The sequence below is a fragment of the Rana temporaria genome, chromosome 4, assembly GCF_905171775.1.
Source record: "Rana temporaria chromosome 4, aRanTem1.1, whole genome shotgun sequence".
Classification (NCBI taxonomy): Eukaryota; Metazoa; Chordata; class Amphibia; order Anura; family Ranidae; genus Rana; species Rana temporaria.
In genome coordinates, this window is record NC_053492.1 from 214209266 (window position 1) to 214223572 (window position 14307).

At 39.9% G+C, this 14307-nt stretch overlaps 1 protein-coding gene across 1 annotated transcript in view; it reads right to left on the reverse strand.

The window, feature by feature from the left end:
• Positions 1–577: 577 nt before the first annotated feature.
• Positions 578–14307, reverse strand: part of LOC120935696 — a 98900-nt gene continuing 85170 nt past the window's right edge. Inside the window, exons 9-13 of the mRNA XM_040347749.1 lie at positions 13534–13585; positions 9536–9668; positions 4814–4955; positions 1260–1385; positions 578–700 (exon numbers count right to left, since the gene is read on the reverse strand). Coding sequence (XP_040203683.1) covers positions 578–700; positions 1260–1385; positions 4814–4955; positions 9536–9668; positions 13534–13585 — 576 coding nt within the window. The remainder of the gene's footprint in view (positions 701–1259; positions 1386–4813; positions 4956–9535; positions 9669–13533; positions 13586–14307) is intronic.

Consider the following 14307-nt stretch of genomic DNA (forward strand, 5'->3'; position numbering starts at 1 on the left):
TTTTCTACATGTAGGAGCATACCCTAGCTACGGAGGGAGGTAGGGATAAATTAGTTAAAAAGGAAAACCATGCATGTGTAACAAACCCCAATTTAGGATTCTAGGTTCATGTACGCTTGCGGTTAGGAGGCAGCAAAGACAGGTGGCCAAGTCACATTTTTACCACTTTCCAAATGTGCTCTCATAAGCTGCAAAAGGCAGCAGACTAGAGTGTTCACATGCCATAGCTGCATAGCTGGGGTGCCTAGCTTCATAGATGCGGCAAAAATTATCCCACTTGGTGGAATGGGGCCATATTGCCTCATCAACGCCTCTGAAAATGAATCTGATTGAAGATTGCTTTTTAAAGGCTCAGCAATTTTGCCACACATCTAATGATAGCCATTCTCAAAAAAAAAAAAATTTAATAAAAAATTGTTTTTAAATTCCAAGTTTATACGTAGGTTTTAACATAAAAGAGTTTAAGTATTCTATAAACTGTTCAATTCAAAAATATACACTACAATGAAAACTTTAGTTTTTCTTCACATCAAATCTTTTTTTATTTTATTTTTTATAAATGTGTTTATTAATTATATCACAAGGACAAAACTTTCTTTACAGTGTTTACATATGTTTCATCAGCAATAGGCTTTTTTTGACTCCCTGGCTCCAGGAACTTCTTAATTGTTGGTATTGCAATCATTCTTGCTTTGAAAGCCTAAAGAAATAGAAAGTAATACATAGCTTTATAAAAATGCAAGGGTTTTTATATTGTATCTTAGGATCACGTAAAAAAAAAAAAAAGTATAAACTATAAAGAAATAACAACCATTTTAAACAAAGTTAATATTTAAAAAATGCCTTGGTGAGCACTGGAAGTATAGAGTATTTTTCCATAAGGAGTTGAGATCCAGTTGTAATAGTCATGTAGTATACTGTATTAGTAATCAATAATAAAAAAAAGTGCAAATGAGGTTTTACTGTATGCAAACTCTTTTCCACCAGTTTATTTCATAATGGTTTGCAAAATTACCAGCAGTAATTATAGTATAGGGCCAATTATTTTACTGCACAGCCATTATTACTGTTCACATCTAAAAACTGACACCGTCAGTATACATACACATGCATGTGTGTTTGAGATGCAATAGGTTGTGCATACCCATGATAAATCTACATCGTCATGCAGCCAGACAGTAAAATTATTCAGACCAAGTTTACCAACAACTGTAATAAAAATGGCATAAACATCCATGAATGTTATGTAGTTAGTTTACCTGTAAATTCGAAAAGTCTTGCAGGATATTAGGATGTACCTCTTCCACTGCTAAAATGGCTTCCACAAGACCCACATCTGCAAAACTTAACTCGTCGCCAACTAAATATTTCTTATTTGCCAAAGCCTAAAAGTGTAGATTAACCACACAATAAAAATGGTAAATATAATCAGAGGTCAGCAAAACAAATTTGTCAGGTTTATATTTTAAAGACAATCTAAAGGGCAAAGGTTTTTATTATCTTAATGCATTCTATACATTTGGATACAAATTCTTCTGTGTGAGCAGCCGCCCCTTAGCCCCACTAATACTTAACTGAGGTCCATCTAGATCCAGCGATGTAGGAATGTCTCGGCTGCCTGGGATTTCCCTCCCCATTGGCTGAGACAGCAGTGTGGCGCCATTGGCTCCCACTGTTGGCAAACAAAGTCAGTCAGCCAATGAGAAGAGAAGGGGCAGGGCCAGACACAGGGAGCTGTGACTCGGCTCGGGTGCCGCACCCGAGAAGAGGAGGATCGGGGCTGCTCTGTGCAAAACCTCTGCACAGAGCAGGTAAGGATACCACATTTGTAATTTTTACCTAAAAAAAAAAAAAAAAAAAAAAAAAACACACACCACACACTGTATATGATTTTTTTTTGCCCAGTGTGCATAGTTACAGTTTAAAGGCAGTAAAAAAAAAAAAAAACACTTGACGCTCATAAATGCAGCATTCGGCGTGTGCCATTTACTGCAATTGTCAAAATGAAATAAAAATGACAAACTTTGGGTTGTCACAAGAACAGGAATAGAGGGAACATTTTCCAATGGGGACACTAGTTTCAGTGACATGGAGCACCCCAAGATTTCACCCAACATTTCATATTCCCAATAAGTGCCTGCAGTACTACGTGCTTGTAGGAACAAGTATCCTGTTCTCTTTGTATGATATCCCTGGTGTTCCTGCCGGTCCCTCTGTTTTCCTATTTTTTTTAAAAAACTGACCACACTAAGCAGAAGAACACAGTGGTCTGTTCTTTGGCTGTGATGGGAACTCAAACCTACTCTCCAATGATCAGACTCCACACACCCCCCCACCATATAGGCTTTCACTGGGAAGCTCAGTGTAATGCGGTTTCTCCTCCCCCAGCTCCTATGTAGCAGAGAAAACTTGATTACATAAAAAAAAAAAAAAAAGGAGTGGGAAATTTTTTTTGCATTAGGGTTTTTTTTTTGTATATATATATATATATATATATATATATATTCACACACACACACACTTTGCCTTTCATTTCTATTTTAAAAGGCAATGGATTGTTTTACAAGCTAATGATTTACATATACTTTAATTTGCAGAGATTTCCTCACATCCTGTTTTGACTATGAAACAAGTAGTGGAGAAAATTTAAACACAAGAGTGATATTCCTTCCTTACTCTGAAATTAAAAAAATAATGTTTTGCTTTTAGTTCTACTTTAAGTGACATCATTTGCAGATCAAAGCTTATCCTATTGATCTATAGATGAATGGAGCAGTAAATACAAAACTAACAACTATGACACTTTGTCCAAAGACTTGACAGCAGCTGCTAATAACTGCTGTATTTACACAACAACTCCTTGCTGTCACTTTGACAGCTGGAAATCACCAATAGACATGGCAGGGGAGCAACCATTGGGGATATGTTCTATGTGTCCTGTGTACTTTTGTGAAGTTTTTTCTAGGCCTGTGTAGCCAGAACCAGGGCAAGTTTGTCCAGAACCCAGGGTAAGATGCAGAAGTGTGCCCCATTCCCCAGTTGATAATTTATGAAGTAGAATGGGTCAGCTGCCTTGTGCCCATTCTCTGCCCGATTTGCGCCTGCTGTCCATAGCTAGCATGGAGTGTGCATTGCACATGCATGGCCAATTGATTGCTTTCTAGTAGCTAGAATGTAGTAGTGCGGGCACAGTGTGCGTTTGGTTTCAACTATGTTACCTTGCATTGTGGTGCACTACATGTCAGTTGGCAATATGTGTTTGAGGGCCATTTAAAATAAATGGCACCACATTACATCTGGATCAACTGTGGGTATAGAATTGGGTATATGAGATTGTAGAATACTTTTAATTTTTATGGTTGAACTAGATGGACTTGTGTCTTTTTTCAACCTGACCAACTATGTTGGTATTACATAAAAACCAAACATGCGTTTTGGTTTATGTAACAGGGCAATGGTATAAATAGGGCATGAAAGAGGTTCCAATGCTTTATATGCAATGTAAAAAAAAAAAGTTTTATAGAGGGTGGGTAAACTATTAAAATGCATCCTTACACCAAGGGTCATTTCACATTTATAAAAGGACAGAGGTGTTTGTAAAAAATAAATAAAAAACACCACCTAGAACCAATCATTCTAGAAGGTACACAATACCAGTTAACCCTTGTTTTTTGAGATACCCAGATGGCATTGGTTCTTGAGTTCAGACTAGTTACAGAAATGCTAAAGTTATAGTAAAGTGTCCTTCATGGAAAAATTACCATTTCTCCAACACACAGATTTTTTAGTGCACATGGAGCAAGGTCCAGTAAAGCTCTAGCAAATTCTTTATGCCCACCTATCAGCTACTCATCGGTTCAGTAGTTTAAGCAAGCATCTTTGCTTATGTTACTGCCTAAATGAATAACTTGTATCCAGTGCTGGGCCAATTGCACATCAAAGTTAAACAAATATGTCCTACTAGCAGCACCCCAGCCTCATCACATACCAGAGTCCAAGCAGCAAGCACCAGCTGCTCAACTCCAAGTCACACAGGGAGGACTGAGGCACACTGCTCTGTGGCCTAAAGCTGGCCATACACCTACAAATATTCTCTGTATATTTGTATAAAACTCCATTTGCGTTTTAACATTTGATTTTGGAATGAGCCGACTTTCCTGAATATATAATTTTTTTTTTTTTTTTTATTACACACGCACACTGCTCCTTCAAAATATCTTGTCACTGGTTGAAAACAAATGATCTGACCCAGACAGTGATAAGAAAATCAAAGGAATTGTCTTTCAAAGAAGAATATCAAATTTGATTCTACTAGTGTGGGGCCAGCTTTAGCTTTTTGGTTCCTCAAAAGGTCATGCAACACTCCATTCCCACTGTGGCAGGCTCCTGGGTTTGTATAAATACCCAATGCCATACTGCTTATGCCACCATCAAACTTCGGAAGCAAAATGCAGCATACCAAGAGAAACCCCTCAAACAAATAGGTAGATGGTGCTTGAACCAAGATAAGCTAGGAGAACACCCATAACTTTACATTTGGGCAGGGGGACAAAACTGTCTTCGGTGTGCCAGTGCCCCACCCCAAAATAAAAAAGTTGAAATCATACAGAACTTTTGGCATTTTGCCCTTTGTATGTTGCAGTTCTTAAAAGGTGTTTAGACTGAACACCTTGAACACAGAGGGTGCTGGCAATGTGTAGCGATCAGGACATTACAAGGTGACAGTTTTATCTTGATTTCTAATACATCATGGCTAGACATTCAATTCTACACATTAGCATTAGAGAACATTGTTAAAAAAATAAAATCATACTTTTTCAAAAACTGGAAAATATCGATTCAAAGCTCTTTGTTTGATAAGATCTCTTTGCTTCTGCTTTTCCTCTTCTTTTTGGAAGGGCATTGATAGCATCAGTGTCGATAGGTCGCTGATTCCATCAACATACATGTCAATGCTGAAAAAATAAATAAAAATAAAATCGATACTTGGCAATTATCACGAACTAAGCCCTCTAAGTCAGGGGTGTCCAAACTTTTTTCAAAGAGGGCCAGATTTGATTAAGTGAACATGCGTGAGGGCCGACTATTTTGCCTGACATTCTTTGAACCATTAAAATTCTGTCTAAGTGTGTTTGTCTGAGCACTAATACACGGCCCAACAAGAATTCTCTTGCCTTTGTGGCTGTGTGTGGTGAAGAGATAAGCTTGGGCGTGTTATTTGGATAAACTGTATATATTTTATTTGTGGCCCCAACGAATCCCAGAGCGCTGCTTAGGACTAAGGATGAGCTTGGGCGTGTTATTTGGATATACCGTATTTATCGGCGTATAATCCGCACAGGCTTACCATTGCCATGAATGCAGCCTCACCATTGCCATAAATGCAGCCTTACAATTGCCATGAATGCAGCCTTACCATTGCAACCTCACCTTTGCAACCAATGCAGCCTCACATGTGTCATAAATGCAGCCTTACTATTGCCATCAGTGCAGCCTGAACGATGCCCATCTGCAGCCTCGGAGGGCAGAGGGAGGGGGCGGGACGAGTGCCAACAGATTACAAACAGGAGAATGTCTTGTTTACCCTGTAGCCTCTTTAATACAAAGTCCTGCCTCCTATGATAGACAGAACAGTCGTCCAATGGCATCCCAGGAGACGGGACTTCCAATTGAGACGCTGCTGAGTAAACAGGAGATTCTCTTCATGTAATCTGATGGTGCTCGTCCTGTCCCCTCCAAGGCAGCACCAATAAATACAGTATATATCTTGTGTGGCCCTGGGGGCCACAAACAATATATATATCCAAATTCCCAGGGGGGCCATATTAAATCAACAGGGGGGCCGCATTTGGCCCCCGGGCTGACTTTGGACATGCCTGCTCTAAGTAGTCCACTATGTGCAGTAATAAATACAAAAAAAAAAAAAAATTTAAGTTGACCAAACATTTTGTTTTATTAAATAGACTACATTTTCCACAAATGGTAGATAAAATGTATGCATCTTTCAAATAACTTTTGCACAAACCAATCAATATACGCTTATTATCAGAAATATGTAGAATACATATCAGCCTAAACTGAGAAAAAAAAATCACATTGGGTCATTTATTATAGAAAAAAAAGTTAGTGTTTCTCAAAATGTTAACTTATAAACAAACACTCCAGAGGTGATCAAATACCACCAAATGAAAGCTCTTAGGGTACAGTGTTGCAATAGTCATTGAAAAAGTGTTACGGCGCTGAAAATTGGCCTGGGCAGGAAAAAGGTGAAAATGCCCGTATTGAAGTGGTTAATACATGTGAATTTGAGGCGTCCTCATAAACTTGTACTTTACAAGAGTATTATGTTTTATATACAAGCTCAGTCAATTAACTGCTTGTGCAAGGACTCTGCTCAGATCCTTAAAGGGGTTGTAAAGTCAGAAGGTTTTTATCTTAATGCATTCTATACATTACGATAAAAAGCCTTCTGTTTGCAGAGAGAACCGCAGCTCTGTGTCTGAATGGACACAGGGAGCTGAGACTCCGGTCAAGTGCGCCAGGAGCACCGAAGAGGAGGATCTGGCAAGTGTGACATGTTTGTCACTTTTTTACACTTGTGGAATGGCGCCAAATTTCAGTGCTTAAAAAATCTCCATAGGCGACGGTTTAAAATTGTCTAGAGTTACAGAGGAGGGCTAGTGCTAGAATTATTTCCTTTGCTCTAGTGATCGCAGTGTATGAAACCTGTGCATCTGGCTCTGATACTAGCCAGTGCCGTACCAGCAACCGACCTCACCGATGTACAGTATGGGGAGTACATTGGCTTCCATCCAGGCTGAGGCTCACAGTGTATCACATGCAAACTGGGTTGCCTCCAAAGCAGGATGAGACATTATTGAAATTCATGGCCATTGCAGTCCGCAGTAAGCACTACAGATACCATACCTTCCAGCTTTCTGAGATGAGAAACAGGGACTCCTTTCAACTGAAATGTATGTATGCAAAGTACACATCCCAGTCATGCCAAAACACCACTACCATAGAGAGACGACTTTACAAGAACTATAAAGAATACACAAAAACTGACTGGTTAAGCCTGCAAGTATTGTTCCTCACCACCCCTTTTCTTTTATACTTGTTTTTCAAGGTAACAGATGCAATAATTTAGAGTTTAAATGAAGGGTTTAGTATAGCATAACACTTTTGAAAGTTAAATATTGCATTCTTAGAATACATAGTTGGGGGCACCATGTGAGCCTCAACCTGGATGGCCCTGAAAAAGTCAACAATTAGAAACCTAGCATTTGCCCCATGTGTAACCCAGTCTTATAAGGGTATGTTAGACTCCACCTCTCCTTTTAATGTGCATTCCCTGAGAACGTGGGATTTTATCAAGACATATCCCCACCCATGTCCACTTTCTTCAACTTGGGGGCTTTGTGGTGCCCCTCCCCAGTGAATTCCTGCACTTTAGACATTGGGCCCTAGACAGATACCCGCTCTTGCAAATCTTTGGTTACTGGAAAGCTCCGTACCTTAGCTGAGGAAAAGTATTTGGGTCTTTTCCCCCCATGAATGCCTGGAGAAAGACAGTTGACAGCCTGAAAAGGTATAAGACACCACTAATCCCCCAACCTCTTTTAAATATTTGTGGCTCAAATTGACAAACTGAAAAGGGACTCCTGTCTGACTCACAATCAACTCCTCTACAAATTTGAGGTTTTTCAAGGAATGAAAAAATAAATAAAAAAATACTGCATACCATCAGAGCCTTGTAGACACATTATTTTTTAAGTTGACACATACTTCCACAATTTGCTCTAAAATGCAAGAATTCTTATTAGAAAATTACTTATGAGGTGGTACAGAAAGACACTGGCTTTAGCATACTACTTGGTTCTGGATAGGTGCTTGAGGGGCTCTGGCATGCATGGTTCCAACCTTCATTTCTGGTGGGACAGCCCAAAAATTAAGCCTTACTGGAAAATTGAATGTGGACATCACCACTTTCAAGATAGATGATTATTCAGCGCAATGTTTGCTGCATGCTACTCTATAGCATCTATTGAGGCCTGCAAGCGTAGCATGATTTCCAACCTGCTTAATGCGGTCAAGAAAACATGGGTACCCAGTGTGGATGATTGGATTAGTGTAAATTATTTTAAGGAAGCTGAAGAAATGGTATATTTCTGTCAGGATAAATACTGAAGTGCAACCCAATTTATAAAACATTTGTATTTTTTTTTCTGGATTTTTGGTTGATATTCTGTCACCATCATTTAAAATACAACTATGATAAAAAAAAGATAGACCCTTCTTTCTTTGTGTAGCGCCCTGCTCCCAATGAGTGGGCGCTATGTGTTAAAATTGTAGTTATCTGAGCAGTAGTTGGCTCAGAAGGATTGTGTCTAAATTATGGCTGTCAGTTCAGCTGGTTGCACGATTTTCTTCCTGACGGTGGGTGCCGCTGTCACCGCTGGTCAGGGTTGGAAAGGCAACAGGCTGGATACATTGGGTGCCTCTTTTCCAGAAGCAGCCCAGGGGGGAGTGGTGAACCCGCTGTGCAGTCTGGGAGAGGGTACTTAAGGGACAGACATCATTTTGTGGGGTTCATCGGCCGATCCTCACCTGAGGGCCCTCCTGGCCTTAGGGTTGTGTTGGCAGTTTCCACCTCGGGGCCATGTTGGCCTGAGGCCTCGCAACTGAGATGTAGGCCCAGGAGCCACTGGTGCCTACTGATCCAGGGATGATCCTGTGTCGCCGTTACCCGAGTCCTTCCCATCCCTCTATTGGAAAGTTTGTTAAATAAAACCCTTGAGAGAGACTGTTGGTGCAGACATTTCTTCCGGATAACTCTTCAAGGAGGGACCCCTGAGATGAGCGCAAGGAACAGTAAGGTAACGGCAGGCCCAAATATAAACCAGCAGCTCCTACGAGGGTAGAGCTACATTTGTAAGTGGGTAAACGTACAAAATCTGCAGTGAATCAAATATATATATATCCCCCCCCCCCATTGAGTTTGTGAGAAAGCAACCAAATAGCCACACGCAATGCACAAGTGTTAAAAGTCATGTTCATAGAAGATTGCGTAAGAGACCATCGCCAATCCCAATCTCAAAACGTCCACCCCTAATGGGAACTACACTGTGGACGGGAGGATAATCGTGGTGTCAACCCAAAGGGGAGGGTTGACATGGTCCTTGGGCTCGTAGGGTCCCCATGATATAAACATGGGTAAAAGTCAGGGTTTCAGGTGTGGGTCAGTCCCCCTTCCCTTCAGAGGATCCCCAATTTCTATATGAACTGGATATTTCTTAATCTTTACAAGACTGGAATAAATGCATTATTACTGTTTGCTTTCCTTTGTACAAGAAGTGTAATATTGTCAGCCTTGTGAATTGCACTGTACATGTTAATATTCCTGATTATCTATATTTGTTTAATAAATAAATAAATAAATTTAAAAAAAAAAAAAAAAAAAGTCATGTTCATAGTACCACTTTGTGATTTATATGTATTTATACATGGAGGAACATTTTCACTGAATACTTACAATGCTTTTTCTTTTAGGTCCTTTCCATACAAGTTGTATTTTCGAACTATGTAGTTCTGGATGGCTTTAGTTGATATTAATTTAATGCCATCAATTTCCAACATTGGAACTTGCTGAAACATCAAATCTCCATCTGGAGTGAAAAAGAACAAAATGTTATCCCGAGTAAACAAATGTCACCTCCAAGCTGCGCAAAAGTTAATCACGAGAACAATCTTGCAGGAACCAACACAGAACAGGCCTCCATGAACCTCTACAGAGGCTCATGCTTTGTATTGTAGGATATAAGGCCTACAGTATATCAGAGCAACTACTCAATGAAGTAAACACAGGCAACTATCAGGTTATAAATTAGGAAGTCTTAGTGATGACAGGGTAGGGAGAGGTAATAAAGAAGAAGTGCAACACTGGATTTAAAGTGTAGGTACAGCCACTTTTTTTTATATTCTTTTTTTCCAAAGAGTAGGGGGATGTCCCCATTAAAAGATTTCCCCACACTTATTGTTCTGGGGACAATGCTAACATTTTGGATGTCCCCCTTTTTTCATGGCAACAATGATCACCAGTATAAAATAAAATTGGTCTAAAAATAAAATAAACACCCCACAAAAAAACAAAAACACACACACAAAATAAAGTTTCCCCTAGAAATTCACTTTAGGAGAAAACAAACATTGGGGAAATATCACAATAGCACTTAAATTGAGGCTTTTCTTTCGACTAGGTAAACATTAACCTTAAAGAGAAACTGCAGTCTGCTCGCATAATTTGTAATAAAAAACATCTTTGCCATTCTGAAGCTTTCCTCCAACCACTTGGCATATTATTTTATACGTATATACTGCGATTCTGTACTTGCCAAATATGCTGAAGAAATCTCCGTCCACCAAGTCTGGCTGCAATCATTTTAACTGTGGGCAGCTGAAGCTGCTGTCTGTTCACTTCCTGGATTTACACAGACACCTCCAGCTCTGATTGTCCCACCTATGAATCACTCCCCCCCCCCCCTTTTGCTGGCAAACGCTCACGAGAATTATATAGAGCTGTGCATGAGGTCATAAGTCTAGGCTTTTCACCAGACAAGAAACAGGAAGTGGGCTGTAGAAGGTATAAACAAAAAGGGCAGAAGATGTAATAGATGGAAAGTTGAAAATTATATATATATATATATATATATATATATATATATATATATATATATAGAAATATGACTTAAGGTCCACTTTAAAAACATTAAATTAACCTCTCGCTCCCCTTTATCTAATACTTTGGGTTGGTCGTTGCTGTCCCCACTTATTATGTAGGACTACTGATCCTACATTGTGCATGACGTCACAGTTCCTGTGACTGACAGAGCTGCGAAGAGAAGCAGCTCCATGGGACTAGTCATGCAGAAAACCTGCAAGAGCAAGGTATAAGGTTGATAAATCTGATATTTAATATTCCCCAAGACCAAAAAGAAGCACTTGGTTCCACTGTGACGGCAAGTTTGCATTTTCTCCAGAGTAAAGACCAAGGCCACTTGCACACGATACTCCTGTTTGAGCATCTACTTTTTCAGATTTTTTTTTTTTATGTATTTGGACGCATTTATGTGCATTTTTGCATGCACGCACGAAAGCTTACTCACATTCTACTTCTGCACAATATGTAAATAGATATTTGTACATATGAGGCATAATTACTGACCAAAAAAGCAGATTTTTGAAAAAACCCTTTACTGAAGAATGCACGTTGCTTGTTTACGTTTACTTGTTTAGGGGAAAAAAAAGCTGTACTGAGCCTTTTCAAGCTGCAGTGTGCAAGAGGCCTTACAGCGTCTCTGTACCACAGGGTCACTTGGCTAGAATGCCCATTATGTAAAAAGAAGAGACAATAGGGTTTATTTTATTCCTTTGTACTCATTAAACCACGCTTTATTGATGCATTCAACTCAGCAGTGTTGCTTCATTTAAAGTCCCAACACTTTATTTTGTTTCCAATGGTGTTTATTTACTAAAGTCTAAGAGTGCAAAATCAGTCTCACTGCTGCAGGGAAACCAATCAGCTTCTAACCTCAGCTTGTGCACGTAGGCTTTGGCAATAAAACCTGGAAGCGGTTTGGTTTCTATGCAGAAGTGAGAATAATAACCCCCCCCCCCACTATATTTTCCTATTTTGTGGCCCATGTGTTAAAGACTGCTGCTTTGCTTCTCCCTGGCCAATGCATTATTTGATAAGTCAGGTGGATCAAATATCTAGTGCCCTACTGCAAGCTGTGGTTCCTGCCAGCAGATCATACGTCCAATAGTGAGGCTAGTTCATACATCACCATTGGACGTATGATACCATTTTAAAACTAATCAATAAAAAAAAAAAAAATTATATAAATACAGCATCAATTTAGTTCTCATGGGCATATTTAAGTCCCATCATCCTTTTGCTCATTTTTATCCATGTGGATATTTCACACCTCTAGGTAAGTGGAATAGCTGCTCCACCATTGCATGCTGTAGTTGCACGAGCAGCCTGAATATTTATGTGATCTCAGACTTCCTGGGGGGGGGGGGGTCCCCATCTTTCTAAGAATATTTGGAACTATTTAAAAGGCATTTCACTGGGAATCTGGAGAGCTCACAGGTAAATGTCTGGCTGATATTGGAAGGAGGCATTCAAGGACATTGCGAGTACAGACCTGAGTCTAGGATCCCAGTTACTGTGTGCCTTTTTTTTCCCCCTTGGGCACAAGTGGCAGTATTGCTTGGACCAGTGTTGCCAACCGTCCGTATTTTTACGGACAGTTTGTAAAAACAGGCACTTTTTTACCCCGTTCGTAAATGTCCATGGTTGCGGGAATGTGCCAGTAAAAAAAGATCGGTTCGGCTTGGAACTGCACATGGAGATTGGAGGCAGGGGGTGATGGTGGCACCGCAGAGGGGGATGGAGGCAGGGGGAGATTGGAGGTACCGCAGAGGGGGATTGTGGCACCACAGAGGTTGGGTGATGGAGACAGGGGTTGTTGGTGGCACCGCAGAGGGGGATGGAGGCAGGGAGTGATGGGACTAAATAATTTGCCCTGATTATATCAAATAACAAAAATAGTTTTTTTTTACCTTAATATCTACCTTAAATCACATTGCCATTTGCCTAGCGTACTTTTTTGTAGCCTAAATACTAAAATTTGGACCTAAAAAATGTAGTTTAGTAACTTTTGTGAAATGCCAGTAAAAACGTGGCTGTGCCAGTAAATTTCGGGTGTCGTGCCAGTAAATTTCAATCTGGTAGGTTGGCAACACTGGCTTGGACTGACAATTCTTACAATGTCTCAGTGCTCCTCATTCCCTTGGCCGCTACTAGAGGGACTGTTCTAAGAAGCACTGACAGTGCAGAGTGTACTCTTATTACTGTACAGTTTTGCAGGAGCATCCCACAGCTCCCTGTACCCCACCCAATATTATTCAGCAATAAATATCAAAAAGACAAACCTCTAGACTGGTCATTGAGACAGAGTGAGGGACTGTTGCTGTGTGCCTGGGGGCTCTGCACTAATCTGCGAGAAGAATGCCATCAGCGACCCCTGCAGCACTACATTTTGTAAGATCTAATGAGCAGGGCCCTCTGATTCCAACTGTATTAAAACAGTATTGGAAGTGTATTGTCTGCCCTTATGCTGTGAAGCACTGCGTAAACTATGGGTGCTGTATAAACCCTGTATTACAGGGATAAGCAATTAGCAGACCTCCAGCTGTTGCAAGACTACAAGTCCCATGAGGCATAGGAAGACGCTAACAGCCACAAGCCTGACACCCAGAAGCAAAGGCATGATGGGACTTGTAGTTTTGCAACAGCTGGAGGTCCGCTAATTGCATATCCCTGCTGTATAAGAATTTACATTTGTTTTTTTACTTTTTTTTTTAGAGTACTAGCAAGTAACAAGCACATGGTACATAACAGCCCAACCAAGCCAAGTATTGCTTGAGAAATCAGCATGGACCGGATAAATAGTAACAAATACGTACTTTTAAGCAACTGGTCATATTGCTCCTTTGTATCAAGAAAATGCTCTTCAAACTGTCAAGATAAAATGAATAAAAAAAGTGGCATCAGGCAATAAAACATTTATTTATGCTAGAAATTTTCTTTGTATCTACCTAAAACCAGTATCTGGAAGGCAAATTGGAGACCCAAACTAATGGTGGCCACAGACAGAGGGCGGTTGCAAGGCTGTACACTTGTATGAATGATTATCTCCTGAAATCTGTGGCCAGTTTTAGGTCAATACCAGTCTCACACCAGGCCTTCTCATCATTAAATATATAATAAATGAATAATCAGGTACACAATTATTATTTTTTTAAATTAAGCTTTAGGGCCAGTTCACACCAGACGCAGTTCCGTGTGCTTTTTTTTCTGCACAAAATGCATGCACAGTGTTTTCCATGTATTGGAATGGCTCTAGTTCACACCATGCAGTCAGTTCCTGGTGCAGAAACTGACTACATGGTGTGAACTAGAGCCATTCCAATACATGGAAAACACTGTGCATGCATTTTGTGCAGAAAAAAAAGCACACGGAACTGCGTCTGGTGTGAACTGGCCCTAAATCCAGACTATTTTTTTTTTTATAATATATATATATATATATATATATATATATATATATAATAATGCAAGAGGTATGTGCATGTTTTACTTAAAGTAATATTAAACCCTTTTTACACATTTATCAGCAGCAGATTTGATCACTCACCGAGTATGCAGCATCTTTTTTTGTATTCCATTTCTATGTTCCA